This window comes from Pseudopipra pipra, chromosome 27, assembly GCF_036250125.1.
Source record: "Pseudopipra pipra isolate bDixPip1 chromosome 27, bDixPip1.hap1, whole genome shotgun sequence".
NCBI lineage: Eukaryota > Metazoa > Chordata > Aves > Passeriformes > Pipridae > Pseudopipra > Pseudopipra pipra.
In genome coordinates, this window is record NC_087575.1 from 4,383,029 (window position 1) to 4,402,707 (window position 19,679).

Genomic DNA, 19,679 nt, shown 5'->3' on the forward strand with positions numbered 1-19,679 from the left:
GGCTACCAAAATACCTGGCCTGGCTACCAAAATACCCGGCCTGGCTACCTCAACACCCGGCCTGGCTACCCCAACACCCGGCCTGGCTACCAAAATACCCGGCCTGGCTACCAAAACACCCGGTCTGGTTACCAGAACATGCAGCCTGGCCAACAAAACACCCAGCCTGGCTACCCCAACACCTGGCCTGGCTACCAGAACTCAGCACAGGGATGGAGGGGACATTCAGCAGCCTCGGGTCAGCTCAGTGCCCCCTTTCTACTTCTTTTTTCCACAGAATCGTGGAATGGGTTGGAAGGGATCACAAAGAGCATCCAGTGGCACCCCCTGCCATGGGCAGGGACACCTTCCACCAGCCCAGGGTGCTCCAGCCTGGCCTTGGACACTTCCAGGGATGGGGCAGCCACAGCTGCTCTGGGAATTCCATCCCAGCCCCTCACCACCCTCACAGGGAAGAATTCCTTCCCAACACCACATCTATCCCTGCCCTCTGGCAGTGGGAAGCCATTCCCTGTGTCCTGGCACTCCAGGCCTTTCTCCAAAGTCTCTCTCCATCCTTCCTGTTGGCTCCTTCACCTCAAAGCTTCTCTTCTCCAGGCTGAACAATCCCAATCCTCCCAGCCTTTCCTCCCAGGAAAGGTCTTCCATCCCTCTGACGATCTCGGTGGCCTCCTCTGGACTAGTTTTTAAACGTTTCTGATTTGATTTTTCAGGAGAGCCATCACCCAGCTTCCCAAACCCCTCTCGCTTCCTCATTTCTCCCACGTACGAAGCTCCTCAGTGGGTCTCACCTTCCAAACCCTCCCCAGCACCAACCAATTCCACCAAAACTCACCCCCAGCCACGGTTTATGTCCGAGATGGTTTAAGTCTTATGCTCAAGCCCAGTAAAACTGTTTTGTTTCAGGTTGGTACCTCCGAGTGAAGTGCTCCAAAGGCCTCTTTTGCTTCCTAGCGCAGAACTAAGCCATGTTTTTTCTGACCCTCTATTTGCAAAAATAAAGCTTTCAACTCCCAAAGAACAGATGCCTCTGACACAGTCTGATGCTCTCTGGTCATCTTTAGCACCAGAGCACAAACCTTGGGAAAGGTGGCTTTGGGAAGGAAGCTCCAACTCGCCAAGAGACTGAAAAATCCCAGGATGGTCGAGCCAAGATGTTTGGCCAGCACAAGGTACAGTAGTTTTCCACTAGAAAGGAAAAAGCTGGGCACAGATGCAGTTCAGGCAATGCCTTTCAGGAAGAAAATTAAAAGGAGGTTTGAATCCTTAGAGAAATAATTAAAGTATTGTGGATTGGTCTTGAGTTTAGTCGGATCGCAGCAGAGCAGGAGGCCTTGTTTGGCTGGAGAACGTGGCTCTGGCAAACAGAGCAGCCCATCGACTGGGCTGAGCCCTTCCCAAGAGCAGGAACCACCAAATGAACTCCTGCAAGCCCTGCTCCTCAGTTTCTGGGGCAGTGGAGACAGTGAGAGTAACAGGGTAACACCCCAAAACAGAGAGGGGGCTGTAAATCCATCCCAGAACAGAGGGGGGACTGTAAATCCACCCCAAAACAGAGGGGGGGCTGCAAATCCATCCCAGAACAGAGGGGGGACTGTAAATCCACCCCAAAACAGAGGGGGGGCTGCAAACCCACCCCAAAATAGAGGAGGCTCCAATCCCACCCCGAAACGAAGGGGGGGAGCTCCCAACACACCCCAAAGCAGACAGGACTCGTGGTGTGAGGAACATGTAAGGCCAGAAACAGGAAAAGCTCAAGGAGGGGGGTTGTGGCTCCCAATTAACTCTGGCACAGCCCCGGATCCTCAGCGGAGCCCGGAGTTGGTTTCCCTTGGGAATCCAAGTTTGGAGACTAAAGGCACATTTCCCAATGGGATAAAGCTGCTTTTTTTAATTCCCTGTTTTTCCTCTTTGCTTTTCTGGGGAGGGAAGGGAGATCTGCTCGTTAAGGAGCAATAATTGTGAGGTCTCATCTCCTGAAATGCTGATTTATCCGCCATTTAATCGGGACAAACTCCCACCCAAATTCACAATTAACCCTTCCCTACTCAGGGGGGGTTTAATTGCCACAGGGCCAAGAGCCAACTCCCACCATTTCCAAAGGTTTGGGAAGGAAAAGCTGCTTTTTCCAGGGGGGAAAAAAAAACAAAACAACCCTTTGCATCCCTGTGCAACTTTCAGCCCCCAGAACTGATCAAAAGCAGTCGGGTAATCAATTAAAAATGTCTTGTAATGAAAGAACACCATGCCCAGTTTTTAGTGTAATAACCCAGGAGGGCTTCCTTCCTTCAAGTAAAAAAAAAAAAAACAACAAAAAACCTCCCCCAGTTTTGATACAATTCCTGCATCTCTCTGAAAAGGAAGTTTCAGTTTGTGTTAATGGATTTTCTGCATCCGTGACTTGTTCCAGGAGGGTGTTCCAGCCCCTTCCCTGCCACAGAACCCTCAGAGCTATTTTAATTTTATTAGTCACTGCTGGACTGAATCTAAACTGCCCATTCATTTAAACACCTTCACCTTTATCTCAGGGACAGAAGTTGGAATATCCCTTTCCCTTCTCCACCAGCACAACAGGAATCAGCAAAACCCAGCCCTCAACTCTTTATTTTTTTTTATCACCATTTTTTCCTGAAGGGGATTTTCCTCCTCTAAACTCAGACTAAAAGCAATAAAAGGTAAAAAACTCGGGAAAGCATAAAACAAGTTGCAACAGCATTTCCCAAAGCTCTCCTACAAAGATAATGCTGTGCTGGCAGATTCACAGCGAGGAAAAAAAATAAATTTAAGCACAAAACTTGAAAAATAAAAGTTTTACCGTTTTATCACTCGCAGGTAATTTGGGGGGAGAGTTAAATCAGCACATCCCAAAGCTCATCCCTTATTAAAAACAGCAAATTGCTCGCTCATGCAGGAGGGAAAAAGGTGTTTTAATCAAAATTAAGGCAGAATTTGAGCCTGCTCATATCTGGCCCTCTCTCTTGCAGAGCTGCACTGCGTATCTTTTAGCAGCTACAGTAAATTAAAGACAAAAAAAAAACAAAAAAAGGAAGGCAAATATTGGCATTTCTAAAGTGCAGGCAAAGGAAAGCAAACCTTCAGATTTGTTTTTTGAACACGTGGATTTGCTTTGAAACACTTGTTTTTTTTCAACAGTATTCCACAGAAAGAAGCTTCCTGTTCTGCCTCCACACACTGGAAACACTAATGATGTTAAATATAATATTAAATGCTCCTCTAAGGGAAGTTCAGCAGTGTCTGCAGCACCTGCACACATTTGCATTATGAGACAATTCAGAGAGACCTCAGCCTGGCAAGAATCCCACTGAGACATCCATGCCCAAAATTCCCTGGGCAATCACCTCTTCCATGCAACACTGCTTTTTTTTGCAGCAGATGATCTTGTTAAATTGGGAGAGGACTGAGGAGAATGAAAAAAACCACAACAAACCCAACAAAACTGGCAGAAGGAAAGGGAATCATCCCAAATTCCCAACTCTGCTAAAGGGGAACAGCAGCTCTGCTTTTCCCTGGAGGATTCACTCAAACAGCTTTACAAGCCAAGAATTAAGGGGGGGGCAGGTTTTCTCAGATTAATATTTTAAGGGTCATTCCTCCAGCACAAGGCACCTCAAATAAAGGCTTCTTTGCTCCTTCTGCAAGGAGAGAAAGGTTTGTTGTTCACCAGATGCTGGAGATGTGGCCACCTCTCCAACAAAGCCAAAAAAAGCTCGTGAAAATGCTGAGAAAAACAACTTCCAGCATGGAATTCGCTGGGATTGCTGCTGCCTGCCTTGGAGATGGCACTTTTCCCCCATTAGCCTTTCTGAAGCAATGCAGCAAAGCAGCTTTGGGGCTGTTTTGACAACGAGCCTGTGAAAGAGGAAAATAAAGAGGCATTTTGGGGCTTGGTTGCCCAAAAAGAATCACAGCAACTGCCCGGGGTTTCTATTCCTGGCCATTCCCACCCTCAACAGGCTCTGACCTGACCTGTGGACACAACTAAAAAGTAATGATTTTCATCAACTTCACTGAAAAGATTGAGAATTAGTTATTAAACCCCGGGAAGAGCCAAGATTTGCTTCCCTTCCCTGGGGAATGGGAAGCAGGAGTTGGCTGATGACCCCCAATTCCACGGGGTGAACCCTCCCTGTCTGTGCTGCTCAGAGCACAACACCCACCATGAGCACTCCCCCACCCTTCTGGCCTGTTATATTCTCTTTGAATCCCCTCTTGTTTCAAACTCCACACGTTATTCTGCTCTCCTGAACTGCTCTGGGGGTCAGCAACTGAATTCAGGGAGAGCTTATCCCACTGCACAACTCACCTTCAGTCCCACAGAAACAGAACACTGAAGTTTTCCAGCCAAGCACCTTCCATGAGAGTCATAAAAATCATAATTATTATCCCAAGATGAGTTCATGTGGTTGTTTTTGTTTTTTTTTATTTTTTTTTATTTTTCCTGAACTGCTACTTTACAAAAGCTGTTATGGACAATTCTTTACCTCTAATAAAGCACAAACATTCCCACTGCAGATGTGGATGAAAAACTCACCCTCACATTTGGAGGGTTAAAGAGTTAAAAGCTTTCCCACAACCAGCTGTATCAAGTGCATCTGCTCACAGGCATTTTGGATTTTTACACTGCACAAAACCCCCAACTGCCAGGAGAAAAAACGTTTCCCAAATTAATAGAGAAAAAGTGTGTCACGATAGCACATCTTCAAACAACTCCCCCTCATCCCCACCACGTATAAATAAAGTTTCCATGACTGATTAAAGACACCCAAGCTCCTCCACGCTCTGCAAGTCACGTGAAGTGACTACAAAACCAGATTTAGGGGTGAAATTTGGTTGGTTTGCCCTCCATCAGTAGTTTTCCTTGAGTAAAGTGTTTCACCTCTGGGTTCAAACTCCTCCACCTGTCAAGCACAGGTAGGAATTCCCATTTTCCCATATTTTGTGGAGAGCATTCAGGTGTGTCAGGAAGAGCTGGATCACCCTTGGTGATCCAAACCCAAGGGTTTCCAGCCCAGGGATCCTTCAATCCTAGAAAATCACAGTCATTGAACATCCTCAGCTGGAAAAGACCCACCAGGATCATCAAAATCCAACTCCTGGCCCTGCAAAGGACATCCCAGGAATTCCACCACGTGCCTGGACCAGGATCCTTTTCAAGGAGCAGCAGGAAACACACAGAACCAAGAAAATTAAGTGTATTAAGAACAGCTTAATAAACAACTTGCCATTCTGGAAAGCTTGTCAGAGACAACAGCTCGGGCAGAATTTTAAATCCACAGCCCCTAAGTTATAGTGAAAAGTAAGAATTCATTTAAATCCCATTTATGCCAGAATGCCCAAGTATTCCAATACTGCTGGCTAGCTCAAAGTCTGCCCAAAGGAAGAGTAAGGATACTCTTGAATTACACCAGGTGGATTTTACTGCACACTGAGGCACCACTTCAAGCACCAGTCCAAGAAAAGTCTTATAAAAACGCTGAATGGGCCCAGTCAGCTACAACTCAGTTAAAAATAAGTATTTTAAATGACTTGCAGCACACCTGCATTGCTGCTTTCCTCGCCAGTCTGTGGCTTTCCAATTATTATTATTATTGTTTTTAAGCTATTTTCTTTCACCCATCAGGTTCAAAAGCCACCCAGACTCAAAGAGAAGGTGGCTGATTACAGCTAAAAAACTGCCAGCAAATAGTTAAGAAAGAGAGAGCTGGTGAGGGAAGAAAAAAATCTGTCAGTTTGGCATCTTTGGCATTATATTTAACAAACAGATAATTCACCTTTTCAGACCCCATGGAGGTAAGGTGGCTCTTCCATCCAAGATGTTATTTGGAGCAGTTTTACTGTGTCAGGCTGAGCCAGAGGAGACATTTGAACGTGTCAAAATTAAAGCGAGCGATTAAACGCGGCACAACAGCGGGTTACAACTTAGAAAAACAGGAGCAGTGAAATATCAGAAGCTGACAGTTTGGTTCCTGACCTAGTTTTTAACTGGAGAACAGTCAAAGAGCCGAGGCTGAAGGTGCTGAAATTCCAGTAGTGCTGGGGAACAGGATTAGAGGAAAAGCCTTCAGACATTCAAACTACCCAGGGAGCGTCAGCAGAACAAGGAGCCCGAGGTTCAGGAGCTTTGGTTCAATGGCAAGTGACAACCTGAGGAGGAGGAGGAGGAGGATGGGAGGGTTTCAAAGGTGGGGATGAAGTAAGAGGTGTCGCAGGACCTCCTGGTCACAGCAAGAAGCCAAGGTCAGGGAGAAAACCTCGAGCTGTGAAACTCAAGGGGAGGGGGAAAAAAGAAAGAAAGGAAAAAAAAAAATCGTTTTAAACCAGAATTTCTGAAGGTATTTTAGTTGCTTTTCTTCTGAGAGCACAAATGTGCTCATTTGAATAACAAGATGGAAAAATTAAAGCCCCTTCAGCCAGAGAACTGCAAGTACCAAAAGGGCACCGGGACTGGAGAGATCCAGGGGGGGCTGGTGCAAGGAAAGCCAGGTGATCCCATCCCAGTAAGCTGTTCACATGTCTCCCTGTGCTCTGCAGCTCCAAATTTATTTCCACCAGGCAGCTACACGCTGGTTTAAGCCTCATTAAGAAGCAGTATGTTCCTGGGCTGACATGTCAGATTTTTAAATGACCTTTGTACCGACAACGGCATTACCAAGCTGCTAAGAACAGGGGGGGGAAAGATAAAAAAAACGTGGTTTTCCATGATTAGGAGAGGTACAACTTGTGGCTGTTTGCATTTATTTGAGTTCTAAAAAAACCCACCTGTCAGTAAAGCAAGCCATAAAAAAAAATAAATAAAAAAAAAGGGCAATTCTCTCTCTCTGAAGGGCAGCTGTGACATCAGCACTGCTGGCCACTCTTAATTGGGACTTATCACCCAAGGTAAACAGGAGTGACTATCAGTTAATGAACAACACAACCCCCCAGGCTGAATTTTAAAGAGCGTTTTCTCCTGCTGCAATCTCCTAATGAAAACACAGCAGTTCAAACCCACCGAATTCGCTTACGAAAGTCTCCTTTATTTTAGGATGTATTAAGACACCGGGGCTGATTCACTTGCCTATGTGCTCATAAAGGTGGCTTAAAGGAGCTGCTGAAACATCACAACGATCCTTATCTTCCACAGGGCTTTTCTTTTCAGTCCTTTTCTCGCCAGAGAAAAATATAGAAAGGCAATTGAGAGATCAGATCCACAAACTAGTTCAGCCATCCCGGAACACATCTCGCCTCACAAACACACTGCTGAGCCCAGGAAAACAAGCCTGGACCAGTTTTGGGGTTTTTTTTCCCTTGTGCCCAGCTATATCCTATTGACACTTGAAGGGAAGAGTAATTACTGGTCTGACAAAGTCGTGCTGAAGATGATCTTCAGACCTTCCTCACCCAGCCAGAGGCAGCGCCTGGATCCCGCAGGAATCCCAAGGGAATCCCACCACCAACACCCCAAGAGCCAGAGCAGCCTCAAAAGGTAAAGCAGGATGCTCAGACAGCTGCTTCTGGCAAACAGAGGTGCTCCAACACCGACAGGACACTGGGAACACAACCTGACAGACCCCAGGAATTCAGCAGGGATGTCACCGAAATTTCCTACCATCTCCAGGGGGGAGAAAGCAATAAAATAATCCATAATTCCAGGGGGTTCTTTTCCTATCACCCACAAAAAATCCAGCTGACAATATTGAGCAAGACAACCCCACTAGATTTGCTACCATGATAGAACCTTGTGTTACATACCCTCTGCTAACACAGCACTAACAGCCTCCTCCAGCTTCCAGGGGTGCTTTCTCCGGGAAAAATAGTGAAGGCAGCTGCCTGATGAAGTTAAATTAGGTGCTCCCTCTCCTTCAGCAAGCAGCACAGAACCCATACTGTTCCAGCTACCTCTTTATTTGCACTGCCAGGCTGGTTGGTAACAAACCTGCTCCAAAAATAAAGTGACAAACAGTAAAAAAGAAAGAACATACTCTTCCTTAAACTGGCCAAAAAAAAAAAATCTGCCTAAAAAGTAAGTCAGATGTTCCTCTGCTCCCCACGAGGACACCTGAGAAAGTTCAGGTTACGACAAATTCCAAAAATAAACACGAAAAACGTTCAGATAAGAGGAGGAAAAACATAACCCACGTCTGCTGACTGAACACAGCGCTGCGAGAACGCTCCCCGGGTGGGGGTCCAAAAACCCCCCGAGATTTCAGGCATTCAGACAGAGAATCTCTCTTGCCTGACAGAGGCAGCCCAGCTAATTCACACATGCAAAAGAAGTGGTGTGGCCACTGAGCCGGCACTTCATTGTCTGACCAGAATTTGGGGTCTAAATATAACGATCCGTAGGTGGCCGGAGCTTTTTGCTTTCTCAGCCGAGTGGGGATAAATGTGTTTCTTCCTGCTGTCAGCCTCCATAAATTCAGTCTTAATGACAAGTAAAAGGCCTTTAGATGGAGTTAAATGGCTCTAATTGTACGAGAGAGCTCAAACTTGCAGCGCAGTGCAGGCAGCTCCCACATTAGGTCCAGCTCCAGCGCAAATTGCTGCGGAGAGGTCGTGGAAACACGCCTGGAACTGCAATAATCAAACCTTCCAGGTAATAAATCTGGGGTTTTTTTCCACCCCCTTCGTGTTAAGAAACCCCCAAAGTGTCCTAGATTTTAATGCCTTAAGAACAAAGTCCTTAATTCATAAGCAATTTGTGACTCCAGAAAAATGTTTGCCGTCGGTTTTAATCGCCGCTAACGTTCCGGGTCGACCGATTTCCAAACGGATCCAAGATATCCCCGGAAAGGTTAAATATGTTTTACTTCATGCATTATCCATTACTACCTCCCTCTTCCCATTTCCACACTTGCAAAGATTAAACACCCGAGCCGCTTCCTCAGCAGAGCTGTGTGTTTTGGGACTCTCCAAATCAGCACTGGGAGAACTGGTTTATGACAACGCGCTCGCTCACCTGCATCACTCTCCTTTGGAAAACCAGGCTTTATATCTGGAATAAAAACAGGGATTGGTAGCCATTACATGTGTCAGGAACACAGCAGCTTTCAGGCACTGTCCTTTAGCCATCATCCTCTTTTAGTGGCATTAGGGAACGGGGATCTCAAGGAGGCAGGAAGCGTTTTGGATTTACAGCAGGAAAAGCACCAGCAGCTTCCCACGAGGCAGAGCACACAGATGACTAAAGGTTCTTTTTATTATTGATTACCTAATGGGAGAGAAGGAAGCAGAGCTCGTGGCAGGGACCACCACGCTCCCATCAAAACACAGCTGCCCTGCCAAGGACACGGAGTGGGAAGAGTGACCAAGGTCACGGCCACAGGTGTCACTGAGAGCACTTTTCAAAAGAAATTGGCCCCGGAGCTCCTACGCACTTCTTAAGGGACTATTTATGGGAGCAGAAGTTGTTCTTAATTCTGCAAGAAGCAGCAGCAGCAGAGGTCACAGATTGGAGCTTCAGCAGCTCTGAGGGCTCAACATCCCTGGGAGTGGGAACAGGCGTCACCAGGCTTTTCAAAAACCTGTTTTAACGCCGCAGGAACCGGCGTTCCGGAGCGACGTCCCGCGAAACGAAGACATCCCGTGGCAGAGGCTGCTCCTCTCTCCAACGAAGCCAACCCTGTGACAGAGGCTGCTCCTCTCCAGCCTTCCCAGCTCCGTCGCTCCGCGGCGGTTTCGCTCTGAATCACCGATTTCCGCCTCCGTTTTCGGGGCCGTGCCGGAGGAGCCCCACAAGTCAGGGAGTTAATGAGCTGCTGCGACCTAATCAGGGCGGCCACACCACGCCACACCTCCGGCGAGTGGCAGAGCACTTCAAAGGCCCCAGCAGTCCTTAAACTCTCCCTGTGAGCAAGGGCTGCTCCCTTCCCCAGCATCCTGGTGGAAAGGTGAGCCCAGCCAGAGCTGGCTGACTCGCCTTATATGGCTTCCAAGGCACAGTTTCCGCTTGCCCAAGCTCGGGCAGGGCGGAAAAATTTGCTTCCTCGCTACTACTCCGCCCATGCCAGGGTCTGAAAAGCATCCACTGAGTGCTGGAGCTGAGAGGAATGGAAGGAAGGAGTGGAAGAAGTTACACTCGGCTTCCTGGAAGAGGTAAAGCCACGGCTTTGGCAATGACCTGGATCACCTCAAGCACCGGGATGGGGGGAGAAGCGGGAGCTGAAGAGCTGACACAGGCAGGGATGCAGAGGGAAGCTGTAACCACAGCTTTTATTCTTTGCATTCCATATGAAAAAAATCCCGATTTTTCCTGCTATTCAGATGCACTTCAGCCTCTCACATTTGATGGCAGCGAGCTTTCCAAGTCAGGAGCGTTATTTCCTTTCACTGATTTAACCATCACACACTTTGGTTACACCAGGAGGTGGAAAACGGCCTCGGCTCAGGTTTGCACACTTATTTTCTGCACAAGCTGATATTGCTGCCAACAATTCCAAAGCCAGTTCTACCTTCTGGTCACAGTGAGGTTCATGTCATCCAGCTCTGTGTCATTATCAGCTTCTCTGAGCATCACAAACAGCCCAACCCTCCTGCTCACTGAACAAACAGCCACCTTCATCATCCTGAATATCCACAAGTGCAAGAAAACCGCTGGCTAGAAATGAAGCCCAGTGGATGCAGGCAATTAAAAAGCTGCCTCATCTTCAATAAATGCTCTTACTTTGTGGATGACAAAGTTGTTTCATTTCTAAAAATGTGTGCACACTCACTTTTTCTAGCCTTGCTGGCCTGTATCAAGATCATCCCTTTTTCCCCCCCCAGCAGATTTCCCTCAGTGCAGGGAACCAGGGAGAGATTTATCTCCAACCATCAGTGGTTTGTCTTTGCTCTCATCTGCTGGTCACCAAATGGCAGCACCCGGCTCGTCCACGCACAGATTCTCTCAGAAGAGAGAGAAATGGTGGCAAAGGAGCTTATAAAACTAAGTTCTTGCCAATTCCCTTGTTCCTCTCTTTTTTTTTTTTTGGGGGGGGGAACTGGGAAAGGCAGAAACACAGCCCGTTTGATTTTCTCATAGAAACCAGGAGCCAAAACCAACTGAAATCAGCGCCGGAGCTGGAAAGGTACAACAAAACTCACACAAACATAAAGTCTAGACACTGAAATGTGGAAATATGATTCAAATAACCACAACTGGCACTCACAAGGCACTGATTGCAGCCCATGGCAGGACGGGCCCTCAGTGGGGAGGAATACAGAACAAAGATTAAATTAGCTCTTGCACCTCAGTAGTAGAAAATATGGATCCTGTGGGCACAGTGATATGGATTGAGCCGGAGCTCCTTCCTTCCTGCTGGGCTTTTTGCTGGGATTTAAGTAACACACGTCTGCTCTTGCTAAATAATGACAATTAGCTTAAACTGGCACAGAATGGTTTGGGTTGGAAGGGACCTTAAAGCTCATCTCGTTCCATGGGCAGGGACACCTTCCACTAGCCCAGGTTGTTCCAAGCCCTGTCCAACCTTGCCTTGGACAATTCCAGGGATGGGGCAGCCACAGCTTCTCTGGGCAACCTGTTCCTGCCCTCCCATCCCTGATCCCGTAGGAACAAACCCGCCCCGGGTGTCAGGTGGCTGCTCTTACCAAAGCACGGCTGAACCACACGGGGCTCAAAATATACAAGCCCAGGAGTCAAGAGAGGATGTTTGTGCTGATGAAATCTAAACACTGCAAAGATTTGGGCAACCAGTGGCTTTCAGGAAGTTTCACGGTCCCCGCTGAACCCACGTCATGCGGGGACACGAACCCGAAGGACAAAGTCTGCGTCTGCCACGGAACCCAACGGCCCAGAACGGGGCTGAAAACATCTGTTTTCCAGGAAAACATCTCGGTTTTCCAGGAAAACCCTGGCTGAAGTGTTCTCTCCTGAAGTGTTCACTCCAGGGAAGTGCTGCCCAGAGGGAGAGCGGAGGGTTAACTGCGATCAGGCCGGACCAGATCAGGGAAGACTCCAGGTGGGTGGAGGTGGGCAGTTCAGTCAAGTCCTGCTGGCCAGCAGTGACCTCTTTTCGAGTTAAACAAATGCTGGTTTCTTTAAATTAGAAAAAGGCTCTAGTCCAATGTAAAGAAAAGAGAGACCAAGTGCACGGAGCAGTGTTTTTTCTAGGCTGTAATGCAAGAAAGGATCGGGTTTTGGAAGCCTGCTTTTCCCAGTGCAGCAGGGACACACACCCCTCCTCTGCAAACCAGCTGCTGAGGGGTTCAGCATGCTCTGTGAGTATATAAATGCTTGAAAAAAAACAACCAAAAACCACACCAAAATCCCCAGTCAGAAGGCAACACCAGGTTACCATGGTGTGCAAAAGTTGCCTCACGTACATGGGATGTTTCTAAGCAACACATGAGCCACTATAGAAAACTCTTATCAGCAAATCCAAGCTCCTTTCCTGGGTAATGCATCTAGGTCAAGCCAAGGCACACGGAGCACTGAAGCCCAGTTCTGGTGATGCCTCCTCTGTATCCACCCTGGATAAAATATTAGCATAGTTCAGGTTATCAGGCTTTATCTTCATCAGCATTAAGCTCACTGCAGAAACAGCAATAACCTTAATTATTCACAGGTAACTCGATCCCAGCCTTCCTGGTGTTGTGATGCTGAGTGACAACCACTTCTTCCCCTCCCTCAGCTTCAACTCTCCTCACCCCAAAAACCTCAATAAACCTAAATAAAAATATTGCACAACTGTGACCCCCAAACGAGGGTGTCCAGCACGGGACCCCAGACACAGGGTATCTCTTCAAAGTCTACCTAAACCCGGGCAGCCACTCCATCCATTCGAATGCATTCTCCTGTGCATTAGCAGCAAAACCACTAAGTCAGCCAAACTGTATTCTTCTCCCATGGATTAGCTGGCACAAATTAGTGCGGGAGTGACGCATGCAGTCTGTCCCTTCCCATTTTCCAACGTGCACAAACACCAGGGATTTGGAGACGCTTCACAAGTTTCTGCTTACAAGTCGCGGGCAGAGTTTAAATTGTCTGAAATGTGCAAATTGTTTGGGAGATAACACACGTTCATTTACCGACGAGACCTCAAATGCTCTTTTCAAACCACGTTTTCCCCTCCCCTCGGCGGCGATAGAGGCTCTGCTGCTGTCCCAGCACGGCGAGGGAACTGTTTCAACAGCCACCAGCCCTCTCTGCCAGGCAGCACCACAACAAAAACCAACTGAACAGGGGCAGAGCACTTCAGACAGGCTCAGAAAAGCCCTGATGTTGGAGGATCACTCTGAGCTGACCAGCAAGTGCAGGGGCCACTCGAGGCAGGACACGCTGGCCGGGTCCCCGGGAGACACATTGCTCTGAAGAGACTCTTCAGATCGGTTACATTTCAGAGAGAAATAAAAAAAATATTGTAGCAGCTTTCCTTTCTCCCTTTGCTGCTGTTCAAGTGGAATAAGAAATCAGCTACAGGATATGCTGAAAAGGAGCAAGGGTTTAGTCTTGACACAGTCACCAGAATCCAACCACGAGAGCCATGGACACAAGTCACCACCTATTCCACTTAAATCACCTTAAATTAAAAAAGGAGCAACCCAGCCCCATAGAAATAACCTAAAGGGTTAATGCTCAAGCTTGTTTCCCCCAGTACTGCCAGAGAGCAAAAAGTTATTAATTCAAATTCAACCTCTCTGATTAATGGTGGTGTACGATTTGCTGATAAAAAGCAGATCTCATTTGATAAAAACAAAAAAAAAAAGGCACCATCGGTCACAAGAATCCTGTCACAAACTTTTCTGCTTTCCCCTTGGCACGTCACCAATTAGACCTACTCCTTCAGCCTGCTACCACCAGCACGAGAAAAAAAATAAAAAAATAAAAGCATAATGGGTTTATAATTTGCCACCGAATCCCATAGCAACTGTACGTCACTTCAGATGTAAATTACAGACAATTCCTTCCAATGCCGTTCGAAAACTATAGAGTTGAATCTATAATTTGAGCAGATCCAAGCAGCGGAGGGTTCAGAGAGAGAGAGAGAGAAAAAGCTACCCTAAATAATTGAAAGGAAACTGCCACGGGCCAAAACATTCAGTGTCTCTTTGTCCCCCTTCGCTTTCGAACGGGAGGTGCCACACTGGGGTCAGCGTGGAGAACACTGAGCAGGGGCTGAGCAGTTCAGGGCGTTCTGCAGAGCCTGTCCCATTTTTGCTGATGAGGAGGAGACGTACGTGTGCGATGAGCTTCCTCTCCAGCCTCCTCTGATTCATTTGGTCGTGTCACCGACTCATGTTCCCGATGTCGTAAGAGCCTCAATTTTGACGGACTACAGCATCAGTGAATTAATAGGGCAGGAAAAAACAGGTTACAGGGGAGGAGGGATGATGCAAAAAAGCTTTAAAGATAATTCAATGAATTTTGATTCGAAAGCCGGATTGTTCTTCTCCTCCTGACACCTGCAAGCAGCTTTCAATTCCCAAGTCAGCATGAATACGCATTACCCTAAAGACCCTGTAATGACAGCACAGCCTTCATTTTGTGTTTCAGTGCTTTGAACACAGCAAGATGAAGGCATCTCCACCAACTGCTCCAAAAGGCAAGGCTGAGAAGTTCTTTCAATAAGCAGCCACTGCGAGGGGTCGGGTTAACCCTGATCTTCACGGAATCGCTTCTCTCGCAGGCAGGGAAGGTGACTCGGGAAGCCACATCTATCAGACCACGGCTCCAAAACTCAGCTCAGCTAGCTGAGCACGGGGACAACGTGCTTTGGTTATCTCAGCTCAGTCCCCAATAAATATTTGTGCATCTGCCAAAGTTCACCAGTGAATCAACCAATGGCTTCAGTTCAAAACACTCCGGGGTAGCCGGGGCAGAGAGGAACAACCGGAGCAGGAGGTGCTGCTCAGCTGCATCACACACGGACCAAGGGATGCTACAACCTACTCTACATCCTCCTAAAACCACCAGGCAAGCCAGCACCAGGGCTGGGAGCTGAGGTGAGCCTGGCCTCCATCATTAGGTCAACACATAAGCTCCAGATAACAGGGAAAGGTGTGGAATTGTGTCACTTCGCTCGTTATCAAGTGCCCACCCCTCACACAAGCTCCAGCCGCAAAGAGAGGTTTTAAATAACGACGTGAAAGTTGGGGAATTCCCAGGTAAGGGTTCCAGGAACAGCCCTAACGCTGTTTGCCTGCTGTCAGCACCTTCAGCACAAGAGAGACAGACCCACTGCCAAGGGGCACTCGGGTCTGCCCTGTGGCATTTTCAACCGGGCACCAAGAGCTGGACTTACCCAGAAACCCCTCGTGATGCTGCTAAAAAACAGGTGTGAACATCAAAGGATGAGTGCTATGGATGGAGATGTATCTAAGGGTAGCAGGTGGGGATGGATAAAACATCTTGTCATCAAGGATGGGGTTCAGGAGAAGGAATGAAAGAAGAAAACAAGGAGGGGCAGAAGGAGTTCCCTTGTACCTTGACACGGGCAGCAAGAAAGCTGGAGACAAACCAGAACAGATGTGAAAAAGCCACAGAATCATCTAATCCCAGAGTGGTTTGGGTTGGAAGGACATTAAAGCCCATCTTGTTCCACCCCCTGCCACGAGCAGCGACACCTTCCACTATCCCAGGTTGCTCCAAGCCCCGTCCAACCTGGCCTTGGCCACGTCCTGCTTTTTTGGGAAGGCCCAAACACGTACACAACCCGGAAGGAAAGGCAGCAAACTGAAGGCTGGTCTAGAATTACACTCCTGGGAGAACCCAGAGTTGTTTTAGGTGAACACACCGGACCAGTTCCATTTCACCAGCGGACAAACCGACCCGGGACAGCCTCGCCACCGCTCGGCCCTCGCGCTTTCACAACCCCGGGGAAGCGCTTCCAGGGACAGCAAGTTTCACAAGGGGCAGCCAGGTGACATCTCACAGTGTCCCCTGTGAAGCCAGTGTTATCTCTTTTTTTTTTTTTCTTCAAGACTCCTATTTCTGTCAGGTGAGCTACTGGAGAAAGAAAGAAACCCTTTTCAGGATCGGGAAAAGCCGGAGCCCTGTGGAGCTCCTCAGCAGCAGCTCCTCAGCAGCAGCTCCACATCCTCTGAACACAACACTGGAACACAAGAGCTGGGCATCAACAGCACTGGTTTGGGTTGGGAGGGACCTCAAAGCTCAGCTCATTCCACCCCCTTCCATGGGGCAGGGACACCTTCCACTAGACCAGGTTGCTCCAAGCCCCGTGCAACACGTGGGCCCACGACCGTTTTCTTCCCCGGGACACAGAGAATTCCAGCAGAGACCCAAGAAGACAAAATATCTGCTTCTCCACAGCCCTGCTGCCTGATGCACACATGGTGCAGCTCCACACCAAGCCTGCAACTGCTCTGGCACAAGGGACGCTCCAAACAAATGGCAGCTCGCCCGGCTGGGTGATCATTTTTGGATTATGTAATCCCAATACATTATTATTAGACCAAGAACAAACTCAAGCAAGGAACTGAAGACATTTCCCTGCCCGTCCTGGCAGAGGGACAGAGCCTTGTCGCAGGAATCGCACGGACGTGCTCCCCCGGTGCCCAAAACAGGTCAGACTGCACACGCTGGACTCCAGGTAACACAAACAGCAGGATTGGATTCCAGGCCATTATCCATATTACACAACGCCGCCGTCAGTTCCACCACGTTTCAAACCAAACCGAGCAGAAGGAGAGCCTGAGCAAATTTTTTCCATTTAACTGCTGCGGCCCAAAAATTACAAGCGGAGCTGGGCTGGACAAACACACACTGCAAAGGTGTGTTGGAGGCGGTTCCCGGCGTGGCCGTGGCCCGAGCGCTTCCGAGGAAGCCGAGACGTTCCCCAAGCTGGAGAAACTGTTTATAGAACCCATGCAGAAGGAGCATATGTGTTTAATAGCCCACTAATTGTTGCGTTATTCACTACACAAACAAGCAGCTCTTCTGCCCTTATCCCTTCCTGCCCAGTTAATCACCAGGAGCCTCTGACTATTTCTCTTTTGGGTGGCGGTGAAGGAAGCAAAGTTCATTAGTGGCCGTTGGCCACCAAACAATCCAGAGCCCAGGCTTCATTTAGAAAATAAACACCACTATTCATGTGTGACACGGACTTGGAATAGCTTCCCAAAATATTTAATGCAGCTGCCTGTAGCCTTCCTACTCTCCCTCCCCCCCCCCCCCAAAAAAAGGCTTTCCTAATATATAGGAAAGACTTATATGGATTATTTGTTTCATTTTCAGACCAAAAAAAAGCTACTAATTCAGTCTACCCAAGTCACTTATTGCTACTGACTTCTCATAATGCTGATAAACACTCATTAAAATATAAGTTGATAAACCCTGGTACAGTCATTACCTTCGTCCTCATACAGAGATTGCCCAATTCAGTGATGTGATGTAACCAACACCCTAAATTAAAAATAGTGTTGTGACAACATATGGTTTATCCTACAGAAGCTGGCAGGCAGGACGCTCCTAATGACAAACGGGTTTAGGCTCCCAGCTTCCCCCAGCAAGGTGAGGAGACAGAAATGCTCGTCGCAGGATCAGAGGCGGAAAGGGAAAAATAAAATAAAATAAAATAAAATGAGACCGAAAGCGACAGTTTTGAACCCCTCTCCGGTCCATCCCCACGCCTGCCGCTGCCGCCGAGCACTGCCATCGTTCTTTATTTACATGACTAATAAGCTCTCTGGATGCATTTCAGGGAAATCGCTCGGAAAAGACAATCTGGAAATTTCAAAATACAGCCCCGGCCTGAACGTGCCTCCCCCCCTTCCCGGGGAGGGAAGTACCGGGCTATGCGGGGTCTGGGGGGGTACAACCGGGTGCCCCGGGGAAGGGGCAGCGAAGGAGGGGACCCCCCCCCCAGTCCGGGATGGCAGCACCGGGGGTGGGCCCCCCTTTTTCCCCCCTCCCTGGTCCTGGAAACCCACGTCATGTTCACCGGGGGAAGGGGGAGGGGGGCGGGGGGGCATCGACGTCCCTCCATCCCCCCTCCCCAGACACTCCCGGGCACTGACGGCAGTTCCCGGCACCTCCCGGGGGGGACACCGAGTGCCCACCCCCGCACCGAGACTGCGGGGCCCCGTCACCCACCGGGGGGGCACATTGGGGTCCCTCCTTTACCCACCGGGGGGGCACATTGGGGTCCCCGTCACCCACCGGGGGGGCACATTGGGGTCCCTCCTTTACCCACTGGGGGGGCACATTGGGGTCCCCGTCAGCCACCGGGGGGGCACATTGGGGTCCCCGTCAGCCACCGGGGGGGCACATTGGGGTCCCCGTCAGCCACCGGGGGGGCACATTGGGGTCCCCGTCACCCACCGGGGGGGCACACTGGGGTCCCCGTCACCCACCGGGGGGGCACACTGGGGTCCCCGTCACCCACCGGGGGGGCACATTGGGGTCCTCGTCACCCACCGGGGGGCACATTGGGGTCCCCGTCACCCACCGGGGGGGCACATTGGGGTCCCCATCACCCACGGGGGGGGCACATTGAGGTCCCCCCTTTACCCACCGGGGGGGGCACATTGGGGTCCCCATCACCCACCGGGGGGGCACATTGGGGTCCTTCCTTTACCCACCGAGGGGACACATTGGGGTCTCCCCTTTACCCACCGGGGGGGCACATTGGGGTCCCCCTTTACCCATCGGGGGGGTCACATTGGGGTCTCCCCAGGAGCTACCGGGAGGTGTGGGGGGGTACAACACACATCCCCCGACCCCTCCCGGTGCCCCTCGGGCACTTACCGGAGGATCACGATCCCTCCCCGGTTACCCACCGGGGGGCCCACAGGGACCCCTTAAACGCCGGTGGAGGGACACACACACACACACACACACACACACACACACGACACCGGGGGGCGTTCCGAGCCCCCTCCGTCTCCCTCAACCCCCTGGCATCGGGATCGCCCCCCACCCCCCTCCCGCCTTCCCCGCTCACTCACGGAGGGGGGGGTTGGGGCAGCAGCTCCCGCACCCCCCCAGTGTCTCACCGCGGAGCCCCCACCACCACCGACCCACCTCCCCTCTCACCCCCGCGGGGGGCTCCCTCCCTCCGGGGGCCTCGTGGCGACCGCCCGCCCTCTGCCTCCCTCCCTCCCCTCCGCGGGGCCGTGCCCGGGGCCCCGCAGCCCCCTCCGTACCTTACAAGCCTGGTAGCTCTCGAAGGCGCGCAGGGCGCTCTCCGTGAGCTTGACGTGGAAGACGGAGACGCGGGTGCCGCGGCCGAGGCGGCCGCAGGACAGCCCGTACCCGCGCTCCGCCTGCAGCGCCGCCATCTTGGGACCGTCTCCCCCTCCGCGCCTGGGCCGCCGGGGCCGCCCGCCGCCGGCCACGCCCCCCTTATGAATTATTCATGAGCCTTTCCCGCGCCGCCGGCCACGCCCCCTCCCGGGGCGCCTGTTGCTGGGGCGAGGCGGCGGGCAGCGCGCGCGCCCATTGGCTGAGGGGAGGAGGGCGCCGCGCCGGATTGGGTGGTGCGGAGGGGGAGGCGGGGATATGTAAATGACGGGGAGCGGGGCATGCTGGGGAGGGTGGTCTGGCGCGCTGGGGGAGCGCGGGGAGGGGGCGGCGGGGGGGGAACCCCCGGCATGGGACCCTCCGGGTATGAACCCCCCGACCCTTGACGTGAGCCCCCCCCGGAGTATGAACCCCCCTGGGAACACCCTGCAGCTCCCTCCCAGCAGGATTTGGGGTCCCACACCTCCCCCTGGGCATCCCC

The 19,679-nt window shown here is 50.4% G+C and overlaps 1 protein-coding gene across 1 annotated transcript in view; it reads right to left on the reverse strand.

Annotated features, from left to right (window-relative positions):
• The window catches only part of ELL (elongation factor for RNA polymerase II), a 54,331-nt gene extending 35,059 nt beyond the window's left edge, over positions 1–19,272 (reverse strand). Inside the window, exon 1 of the mRNA XM_064637553.1 lies at positions 19,102–19,272. Coding sequence (XP_064493623.1) covers positions 19,102–19,236 — 135 coding nt within the window. The 5' untranslated portion in view covers positions 19,237–19,272. The remainder of the gene's footprint in view (positions 1–19,101) is intronic.
• Positions 19,273–19,679: the final 407 nt, after the last annotated feature.